Below are 11,643 nucleotides of genomic sequence, written 5' to 3'. Positions count from 1 at the left end.
AACAAAAAATATCTAGAGAGGAAGGTCACCAAGAATAGGTAAAATGGAGAAGTTCGGTAGCCTATCAAGGTTTCAGATACCAAGCTACCTAGCACGTGATGGCATTCATCCTACAGCTAATGAGGAGATGTATCATTTTTCAATGCCTAGCCCAAAACTGCAAAATCTGCCTCATATTAGACTTTGTTCTCCTTAAAGTATTACTACCGTGAAGGATGTTCCACACATTTACCACATTCTCCATTAATATTTCTAAACATCTGTTCTACATGTAGCATAGACACCAACATACATAATGTAAAAAGCCTTTGAAATAACAAAGAATATATTGTACCTTTACTCTGTTTAACAGTTCTGCAATCAACCGAATGGATTCTAGATTTCGTTTTGCCAGAAGTAGTCTCCTTTCTTCCAGTGCTATTTTCTTCTGCAGCTTTTTCTGTTCCCCTGGTTGCAGCTTATGGAATTTCTTCAAGCTCTTACGGCCTTCCCTATCCTTATGCTTTTGCTCCTTTTTTTTAACCTTATCCACTCTTTTCTTTTCCCTTTCATGGTCTTCCTGTTCTTTTCTTTTCCTGATATAGAAAGTAAAATAAATAAGCAAGCAAGCAATCCCAACAGCACCAGTTTTTTGATAAAATATCACAATGCCTAAAAAATGTCAAATTAAGAGATAAGCCTCAGCACAGCAGTATATAAAAATAATAAGAAAAAATGAAATACATGAGTACTTTATAATAAATACACACACCAAAAATGCAAGCACATACAGATACATACACCAAAATACCAACAGCTCATAATGCAGACACATCAAAATACTGACACTGAAAATATCAAAACAAAACCTCAAACCTACAGCAGATAAATCCCCATAAAGTACAGTTGTGTATGAAACAACCATGGTTGTGGCTGGTATCCGCCTAGAAAACAGAGGTTAGTTTACAAAATCAACTGCAGAGTTTTGTCTCTTTACGGACAGCATCTCTTGTGAATGGATAACTTATAAATTGTTTCTCATTGCAATCCAGTTGGTTCTGATGAAGTCCTATTCATTTTAAAAGGAAGAAAGTGCTTAAACAGTTGTGGATCATGTTTTTATCTATAAAATGTTTTACAAAATAAAAATGTTGGTATGGTAATACACTGCTAACAGTTCTTCCTACAGAGGTGTTCATCTTTTCGAAAGCAGTGGTTGTGGTTCTTTCTAGCTTTACTGCATGATTGCCTATGATTTTTTTTGTTTGTAAACTTGGGTAAGTCCTACTTATCTGCAACAATACTGGGAACTGCCTTACAGTCAGACGGACAGGACCCTTTCCGTTTTCTAGGGTCATGCAGGAAGAAAAAGTGGAAACCCAAGCTTTGCGAACACCTACTATTCCAACACCAAAATATCTCACATAGACACATACAACAAAGGGTGCGGAGCTGCGCTCAATGGCAACCCAAACACCAAATCATGTATATCCAATATAGAGGGAAAACACCAGCTTACTGGAATTCTGGTAGATTCCCAAAGCATACCAACCTGGGAGAAGGAAGTATAAGGGTCCAGAAGCTCCTGAAAAATGGCCCTCGAAAAGGCATTCAGCTTGTAGAACTTCATAAAAGTAGGGCTACAGGACCACGTTGCTGCTTACAGAATACTTCTAGAGTCCACTATGTTCCAATATGCTACTGAAAAGGGAAAGGCCCTGGTGGAATGCACCTTTACCTTGCCTGCATTCACCTTGCCATGGTGGGTGTTACAAAAAAAAAAAACAATTCCAGAGGACAACCAACATGCAATGGTTTGATTGGAGCCATGCTAACCTTTCTTTGCCCCTCTGTAGGAAATAAACAGAATTTCAGCATTCCTACGGGGTTTTGTTCCATCAAAGTAGTACCTGAGCTGTCAATGCACATCCAAGGTAAGAAGAATGCTTTTTCACTTATTCTTAGGTTCAGGCAGGTTAACAGCCTGACAGAGTAAATCCTGAGATCACTTTAAGCATGAAAGAGGAGTCAGTATGTAACGCAACCCTATCCCTTGTGGAAATCAGGTTAAGTCCTGCCATGAGAACTTATAGCTCAAATACTCGCTTGCAGATGTCAGAACAATAACTAAAACAGTTTTCCACATTAAGAACTTCAGATCAGCCTGAGCAGCCAGTTCAAAAGGTGGCAAGGTCAATTATTTTCAGAACATAGCTGAGATCTCATTAAGGAAGAATTTGCTTGCGAGGGAGTCTCATACACAATACATCATTCAAGAGCTGTTTTATCAAAAGAGAAGGTGGGGGCGAGGTCCAAAGGCAGACAAGCTACGATGGATGCTAAGTGAACTTCACTGGACACATACGAGAAGCCATGCTGAAGTACCTCATACAAATATTTCAATCCAAGAGGGATGTTAACCTCAAGGGACCCTCTATTCCCATTTAGGAACCACTTAGAAAACTTCTTCGCCAGGGCCAGAAGTCATCACAAAGTACAGTTTTGTACCTACCATAAATGTAGATGTCCGATAGGTATGCATCTGCAGTCATAACATATGGGTTGCCCTGCCTCAGGCAGCCCTTCGGTCGGCCGGATTCCAAAGTCTGGGTCTGGCCTCGGCTGATGTCGCACTTCACCCGACGTCATAGCTCCTGGGGTATAAAGGCATCAGCCGACGCCATTTTCCTCAGTGTTTCTTGCCCCAGATGCCAGGTGCCCTCTAGGAAGGCTAAATTTGTATAAAAGTAGAAAATTCCAAACAGTAGAAATCAAAAAGTACATATACATATATACATACAAACAAATACACCATAATAGATTCCCCCAGCTAGCTAAGAGAGGGGTAAGTACCCTAGGAATACCAGAGGGGAAGGAGGGTGGGTAATCCTGACTGCAGATGCATACCTATTGGACATCTACATTTATGATAGGTACAAAACTGTACTATGTCCTTCAAGGATGCATCTGCAGTCATAACATATGGGTAGAATACCATAGCCAAACTGGGGGAGGAGGCACTAAGATAATGATGGTGTAGTAGATCCCTTGTAAAACTGCAGTTGCAAAACCTGCTCGGGATCTGGAGTATAAAGGAAGATTGTAATGCCTGGCAAATGTATGCACGGAGCTCCAAGCAGCAGCTTCTAAAATGTCTTTGGTAGCCACTCCTCGTAGGAAAGCTGTAGTGGTGGCTGTAGCTCTTGTGGAGTGAGGCCTGATATTTTCAGGAGTTGTCTTTCCATGAAATGAGTAGCAGAATCGAATGCAATTTCCTATCCATTTTGAGATTGTCTGTTTTGAAATTGCTTTTCCTTGCACTCCTGTTGCATATGCTACCAGAAGCTGGTCAGTTTTTCTGCTGGCCTTAGTTCTGTCCAGATAGTAGCGCAGTTGTCTGTGTACATCCAAGATGTGTAGTAGTTTCCCCCCCCCTGTTCTGTGGGTTAGGGAAGAATGTAGGTAAATGAATAGCTTGGTTCAAGGATACCCTGGATACCACCTTTGGCATAAAAGTAGGATTGGTTCTCAGAGACACTCTATCCTGGTGGAAGATAAGGAAAGGCTGCACTGCCATTAATGCCTGTAACTCAGATACCCTTCTTGCTGAAGTGATTGCTAGCAGGAAGGCAGTTTTCCAAGATAAGAACTGTAAGTCTGCTGTTGCTGCTGGTTCAAAAGGGGGAAGTGTTAATTTTTCTAGCACAAAATTGAGATCCCATGCAGGCAGAGGTGGTTTCCTTGGAGGTTTTACATTTTTGATCCCTCTCAAAAATTGTCTGAGGAGAGGATGACAGAAGACAGGAGGATTCCATGTTGTACTCTGCTGAAATTGCTGATGCATGAATCTTAATGGAAGAATAGGACAGGCCATTGTGGAACAGTTCTGCTAAGTATTCTAGGATGTGTGCTAGGTTTGCCAGTGTGACATTTGTTCCCTTTGCTGCACTCCAAATGAGGAATCTCTTCCATTTGGCTGAATAGGTTTTCCTTGTGGAGGGTCTGCGAGCCTCCAGGATAATGTCCTTAACCCTCTGAGATAAAACAGGTTGGTTTTGTTTTATGCAATTTTCCAAGCAGTTAAGCTGCAGCGTTTTTAAGTTTGGATGCAGGGTCTTGTAGTTGTTCTGCGTTAGAAGTAAAGGACATAGAGGTAGAGGCCATGAGTTCGTCCGAGACATGCTTCTCAGTAGCGGGTACCAATGCTGCCTTGGCCAGTCTGGAGCTATCAGAATTACCTTTGGCTGTTCCTTTCTGATCTTCAGTAGAACTTTGTACATCAATGGGAGAGGTGGAAAGGCATATACTGTCAGGGCCTTCCAGCTGAAAGAAAGGGAGTCCACCCTCCAGGCTTGTGGGTGGTATAGTCTTGAGCAGAATTTCTTCAGTTGGTGGTTGAGTGGGGAGGCGAACAGGTCTATCTCTGGCATTCCCCATTTCTTTGTTATGGTTTTGAAGATGTCTGGATGCAGCATCCATTTGTGAGCATCCGTGGTAGTTCTGCTTAAGCTGTCTGCAAGTGAATTCTCTTTTCCTGGTACGAATCTGGCCTGCAGTTGGATGTTGAGATTCAGGCCTAAGTTCCACAGGTCCACTGCCATCCGGCATAGAGGGTATGAATGTGTGCCTCCCTGTTTGTTGATGTACCACATGACTGTGGTATTGTCCGTCCTTATCAGCAGGTGTCCTTGCTGGAGGAATGATTTGAATGCCTCGATTGCATGCTTCATGCCAGCATCTCCTTTAGATTTATGTGTAGATTCAGCTGGTCTTGGGACCATAGGCCTTGGATACACTTGTCTTCCATGTGTGCCCCCCAGCCTAGGTCTGAGGCGTCCGTGGTGATGGTCTGCCTTGGATGTGGTTCGTGGAAAGGCAATCCTCTGTTGATCTGGCAGGCCTGAGCCCACCACAGGAATTCTTTTTTCAGGCATAGAATGATTGGTATCAGGGCTTCTAGACTGTGTCTGTGTTGAGACCATACATTCCTTAGGTACCACTGTAATTTTCTCATATGCAGCCTGGCATGTGGGATCAAGATTATGCAGGATGCCATGTAACCCAGGGCCTGCAGGACTTTCCTTGCAGTAAGCTGAGTTTGTCTTGTTAATGCCATGAAGTAGACTGGTAGTTGCTTCTGTGAGAAAAGCCATCTGAGTTATTGTGTCCAGTTCTGCACCCAAAAATGTTATCCTTTGGGATGGCACTAGTCTTGACTTTTGTATGTTGACTGTGTATCCCAAGGCTTGCAGCAGTTGTATGACATAGGCCAAATCCTTTATTATTTTTGTCTTGTTGTCCGCTTGTATTAGGCAGTCGTCCAGGTATGGGTAGATTTGAATTCCCTGAAGCCTGCAATGTGCAATTACTGATGCCAGGCATTTCGTGAATACTCTGGGCGCAGTAGATAAGCCAAAGGGCAATGCTGAGAATTGATAATGCTCTGATCCTGCAAGAAATCTGAGGTGTCTTCTGCAATCTGGTCGTATAGGGACATGCAGGTATGCCTCCTTGAGATCTAGAGTCACCAGCCAAGACTCCTTGCCCAACATGGGAAGAAGTTGCTGTAGGGTCAGCATCTTGAATTTTGGAACAATGAGATATGTGTTCAGTGCGGACAAGTTGAGAATAGGCCTCCACTGATTTTCTTTTCTTGGTACAAGGAATAGTCTGGAGTAATATCCTTGGCCTTGTTCCATAGATGGTACCTTTTCTATTGCTCTCATCCTTAGTAAGCTGATGATTTGTTTTAGAGCCTCTGATTTCTGGCTTGGTGGAAGGTTTGGCATTCCTCTCTTTTTTGGTAGAGTGTGGAAGTGAAACCTGTAGCCTTTGTCTATTGTTTGCAAAGTCCATTTGTCTCCTGTAATGCAATGCCAGTTTTTTGAAAATAAAGCTAGCTTTCCGCCCAAGGGTGCTTCCAGTTGTTCCCTGGTAGGCGGAATCAGAGCCAAGTCATTGTGTCTGTCCTGTGGAAGTGGTTGCAGTCGCAGCTGTGGCGGCACTTCTCTGGTTGGCAGGTTGCCACTGATGACCCCTGTAGGCACCCCTTGATTGACCTCTGCCTCTTGGGCGTCTATTTCTGCCCCTCTGTGCTCTGGAGGTGTCTGGAAAGGACCAATTCTTTGAAGGCCAATTTCTGCTGAACCTCGGAGGTTGGACCTGCAGAAAATCCTTGACTGTTTGGACAGATTTTGCTTTTTCTTCCACTTTCTTTAGAACCTCCTGTGCAGGGGAGCCAAATAAACTTTGTTTCTCCATAGGGGCATCTAGGAGTTTAGACTTAACATGGTCTGGCAAGGATTGTTCTTTTAGCCAGGCATGCCTTCGAATCACTGCTCCAGTCATAGCTGATCTAAATGAAGCCTCCAGTGCATCATAGCCACATTTTAAGAAATGATTACTGACCTGCTGTGAGTTGTGTACCAAATCCTGAAGGGACTTACGGTCTAAAGGTTCAGGAGAGAACAGCTTTTTATTCAGTTGATCTAACAAAAATTCCTGGTACTGTATCATGTGAAATTGACAGTTTAAAGCCCTGGCAGAAAGAGTAGCAGATGTATAAACTTTTTTACCCCATCTCTCTAAAGCTCTAGATTCTCTTTCAGATGGTAGTGGGTTTTTGGCAGAGGCAGCTGCAACACCTTTAGGGCCCTGAGAAATGGTTTCTGGGTCTGCAGCATGGGCCTTATACAAGTGGAAGTGAGAATCTGGGACCCTGTAGTATCTGTCAGGTTTGGCAGGGGCCGGGGGAAGAGAATCAGGGGCAGTACTGGCATCATTGTATGCATCATCAACAACTGATAGTACAGGTGGTATGGCTAAAGGCCTATGCTGTGGTAAGTGTAAAAAAGTCCTTAGCCTTTTCCTAGAATCAGAAAAATCCTGACCCTGCCATTGGAAGTGTTCCCTCATTGAGTGTAGAGGTTCCCCAAATGAAAATTCTTCTGGAGGGGAGGCAGAAGGAATGGAGTCTTCTGCATCAGAATCCTCATAAGGTGAGTATGGTCCTTCCTGATGGTCAGATAAATCTGAACCATCCGCGGAATAGTCAGGAGGAGAGAGGTTCAGGGGGTTCAGTCCTAGGCCTCTTTTCAGGAGGGGGCTGTGAGGCCCTGTCTGGGTGAGGTTGGGATCCCCTGATCAGAGATGTAAGGTCCTCAGCAAGGCTGAGAATCTGAGAACTTGAGGTAGGTCTGTGAGAGGGAGCTTTTGTAGGTAAGGCCTTGGAAAGTTTAGCTGCTTTAGCCCTGGAGAAGGCCTTGATAGACATAGAAGCAGGGGGTCTAGCTGCCCCACGTGCAGGAGTAGAGATGTCCAACGGAATGGTGTCAGACAAATCTTGTGTGCCTGCTTCTTCAGTAGGAATTTCTGTAGCCGACTCAGCCGGGGCCTGTGTGGCCTCGGTTGTCGGAGGCATGCTTTCGGCGAAGGAGAACCGAGGTCTCTGTTTCAGCGAAACAGAGACACTCATGTAGGCCTAACCGTGGTTTCAGCGAACCGCGGGCCGCGAGTGTCGGTCCTTTTCCTTGAGTTTTTTAGCTAAATGTGTAGTCGGAGTCTCAGACGGCATTTTATATGCAAAAGCGGAGCCAAAAACCTCTTCAGCAAACTCCGACCAACGTCTAAGTGTCTGTCGGTTGAAGGAAGCACAGGCTAAACAAGCTGATATGTCGTGGTCTGGGCCTAAGCAAGGAAGGCAGTAAGAGTGGAAATCCTTATGAGGTATTTGTTTCCCACAAGTTAAACAATTATTTACTTTGTCTGACATCGGCTGAGGCAAGAAAGAGTCCCCAACGGGGTACTTAGCTTTTTTAGAAGTCTTCAGTAGCTGAAATCTCTGGATCTGACCGACCGGCACTTGCGAACAGCTTCTGCTTCGGGCACCGCGCGGCAAGAAAGACTGAGGAAAATGGCGTCGGCTGATGCCTTTATACCCCAGGAGCTATGACGTCGGGTGAAGTGCGACATCAGCCGAGGCCAGACCCAGACTTTGGAATCCGGCCGACCGAAGGGCTGCCTGAAGCAGGACAACCCATATGTTATGACTGCAGATGCATCCTTGAAGGACATCAACCTTTGGCATTTCCTTCTGAATCTTAAGAAGTCCCTTGTGAATCAGTGGAATGGATGGAAATGCATACGAGAATATTCTCATCCAACAGAGCAAGAATGCTTTTGTCCTCCAACCATGGCTGTAGAGATGCCTGGAACAGAATTTCTCCTGTTGTCTGTTCTGAACGGGGCAAACTGATCTAGTTGAGGCATTACACACATCTGGGATTACATCCTGGAAATCCACTGCCTTGAACTGCCACTCTTACGTGGCTGCCCAGGATATGCTTAATCTGTCGGCCACAGTATTTTACATGGATGAGATGTATAATGTCCTGAAGAGTCAGAGAAAGTTGTAAAGACAGCTCCCAGGCCATCACTGCCAACTGGCCCACAACAGGGTAAGACCTTGTACACCCTCATTTACTGAGGTACCACATTACTGTGGTGTTGTCTGTAACCACACCCAGAGTCCAAAGATGGTGAAAGAATTCGAAGGCATGGATCATTACTAACATTTCCTGGATATTTATGTTCATCTATGCAACCTTGGGTCTCCAAGTGGGCTACACTTGCACTCCCATTGGCACAGCTACCCACGCAAAGTCAGACGAATTTGTCTGAACAGATTACGCTGGAACAGGTGGAAAGAAAGGAAGTCCTGGACCGATACTCGGCTGTACTCTCAACCACTGTAACTCTCATCTGATGAAGTCCAGCACTGGCAACTGGGCTTCCAGAGAATAAAGTTCTGGGTCCAGCAATTTCATCCATACCACCAAATTTTCCTCATGTGGAGATGGGCCAGTCATTTCTTAAGAATCATGGACACTATCAGATGTAGAATTTTTAGAAATTCTCTTGCCGAGGTGATGTTCCTCCTGGAGAATTCCTGAAACATAGTCTGGTAGGGCAGGACCTAGACTTTGGGAAGAAAGGCTATTCTTTTGTTAGTGTTGATTAAGCATCCCATGAAGACTAGTCTGTGCAAGGGTCACAGGACCAACTTCTGAAGGTTCAACTTGAACCCTAGCTGGAAGAGTAAGGTGATACCTTCTCTAGATACTTAAAGCACCTGGATACAGACTCTGCATAGATTCACCTGGCTACAGACTCTGCACAGATCTGCAAGTTGTCCAAGTACGGAAAAATGTGAATGCCGAGAGTCTGGCAGTGAGCTACTACCAGAGCAAGGCATATGATAAACACTCAAGCCACAGTGGGCAATCCCAAAACGCAAGTCAGAGTGCACACCAGGGACAACAAATCTCAGATATTTCCTAAAATGATGAACAGTGGAGATATGATTATATGCATCCCTCAAGGTCAAGGTCACCATAATGCAGTGCTTTGTCAGAAGAAAAAGTATGTCTATAGGGGGAGCATCGTGAATTTGGGGACCTTGATAAAAGTATTCAGAATGTACAGTTCCAATACTGGTTAACATGGCAGCTCTTTTTTGGCACCAGGAAAATTCTGGAGTAGACACCTTTCATTCTCTCCAACAGAGGGCCTAGATCTATGACCCCCAGGTCTAGCCACTGCCAGAGTATAGGAGGGAATAACAAAGCTTGGTATGGCAGGAGAGATGGAAAGTACAGTTGTGTACACTTACCATAAATGTAGATGTTCAAGTATATTCACTGTTGCAGTCATTACATTTGGAGCAATCTGCTAGCAGAGTGCCCTCAGTCGGCCTGATTAACAAAGTCTTGGGTCCTGCGTCAGTTGCGGTCCCTTCTTCCATGGCGTCAGGTGTATAAAACATGCATCTGATGCCATTACCAGTTTTTCTTGCCCCAGATGTTAGGTGACCCTAATGGGGAGCAAATAAAATTAAAAACACAAAAATATACCTCCAACCAAAAGCAAATACACCAAAAAGGCTTTTAAGCATAGTAAAAGAAAGTAGAGGCATAGCCAGAGAAAAGTAGGGGGCTGGAGGGAGGGTAACCAGGACTGCAACAGTGAATACACTTGAACATCTACATTTATGGTAAGTGCACACAACTGTACTATGTTCTTTGTGTTTCACTGTTGCAGTCATTACATTTGGGTATATTTCCAAAGCTATGGTTGGGAGGAGGAGATTATACAACATTAGGGCTAGCTATAAAGGCCCTGCAAGACAGCATTGGCAAAACCAGCTCTGGATTTGGAGAAAATTGGTAAATAACGCGTGGTGAAAGTATGTACAGAATTCCAGGTAGCAGCTTCTAGAATATCCCTGGTAGGAATGCCTCTGAGAAAAGCTGCAGAAGTAGATGCAGCCCTGGTGGAGTGAGATCTGATCCCCTGGGGGATAGGTTTTCCATGATGCTTAGACCAGAAATTAATGCAATGGCTTATCCATTTAGAAATGGTTTGTTTTGAAATAGCCTTCCCCTCTGCCTCAGCTGCGAATGCTACCAACAATTGTTCAGATTTTCTTCGAGATTTAGTCCTGTCCAAGTATAATCTAAGTTGTCTGTGCACATCCAAGGAATGCAGAATCCATTCCCCTTTGTTCTGTGGATTGGGAAAGAAGGTTGGCAAATGAAAGGACTGATTAAAAGCCACACTGGAAACCACCTTGGGCATGAAGGATGGATTGGTCCTCAGAGATACCCTGTCCGCATGAAAGATGATGAAAGGCTCCACTGCCATAAGGGCCTGTAATTCAGATATCCTTCTAGCTGAAGTGATTGCTAAAAGGAAGGCTTTTTTTCCAAGAAAGACATTTTAAGTCTGCAGTAGCAGCTGGCTCAAAAGGAGGTACAGTGAGCTTCTCCAAAACAAAGTTAAGGTCCCAGGCAGGGGTAGGAGCTCTCCTGGGTGGTCTCAAGTTTTTTGCCCCTCTGAGATACTGCTTGAGCAGGGGGTGAGAGAAGAGGAGTGGTTCTGTGTCATAGTGAGCTGAAATAGCTGAAGTGTGGATTTTAATAGAGGAAAAAGACAGGCCCTTGTGAAGCATCTCAGTTAAGTAATGCAAAATCGGAGGTAAATTGGGCGCTGCTATGCTCATCCCTAAAAATTGGTTCCAGGCACGGAATCTTTTCCATTTGTCAGCATAAGACTTACTAGTACTAGGCCTTCTCACCTCCAAGAGGACATCCATCACAGGTTTGCTGAGGGATGATAAGGGTGAGTTTAAGTGATTAGCCAGGCTGCAAGGTTCAATGTTGGAAGCTGAGGGTGCAGAATTTGGTTCTCCTGCTGAGACAGCAAGGAAGGGGTCTGAGGCAGGTGCTATGGAGAGATTTGCGACACACACTGCACAGGAGTGGGTACCAGTGTTGGCGTGGCCAGTCTGGAGCAATCAAAATCATTCTTGGTTTGTCCTGTCTGACCTTTAGCAGAACTTTGAAGAGCAGAGGTAGAGGGGGAAGGTGTAGACCGATAGGTTTTTCCAACTGAAGGAGGGCAGAGCATCCACTTTCCAGGCTTCTTTGTGGGGAGTCCTTGTGCAAAACCTGTCCAACTGGTAGCTCTGGGGGGAGGCAAATAGATCTAAGTCTGGCCTCCCCCATTTGCTTGTCAACATGTTGAAAATCTGTGGTTCCAGTTTCCACTCGTGTGGGTCCATGAGATTTCTGCTTAGTCCGTCTGCCAGTGTATTCAATTTTCCTA

At 44.6% G+C, this 11,643-nt stretch overlaps 1 protein-coding gene across 1 annotated transcript in view; it reads right to left on the bottom strand.

The window, feature by feature from the left end:
* Nucleotides 1-250: 250 nt before the first annotated feature.
* Nucleotides 251-11,643, bottom strand: part of LOC122813030 (A-kinase anchor protein 17A-like) — a 190,813-nt gene continuing 179,420 nt past the window's right edge. The window contains exon 4 of the mRNA XM_044085140.1: nt 251-575. Within this exon, the coding sequence (XP_043941075.1) occupies nt 266-575 (310 nt within the window). The 3' untranslated portion in view covers nt 251-265. The remainder of the gene's footprint in view (nt 576-11,643) is intronic.

The sequence above is a fragment of the Protopterus annectens genome, chromosome 10.part0, assembly GCF_019279795.1.
Source record: "Protopterus annectens isolate FY-2018-M chromosome 10.part0, PAN1.0, whole genome shotgun sequence".
Classification (NCBI taxonomy): Eukaryota; Metazoa; Chordata; order Ceratodontiformes; family Protopteridae; genus Protopterus; species Protopterus annectens.
The sequence above is the reverse complement of the archived record's forward strand: the minus strand, read 5'-3'. Positions and strand labels throughout refer to the sequence as shown.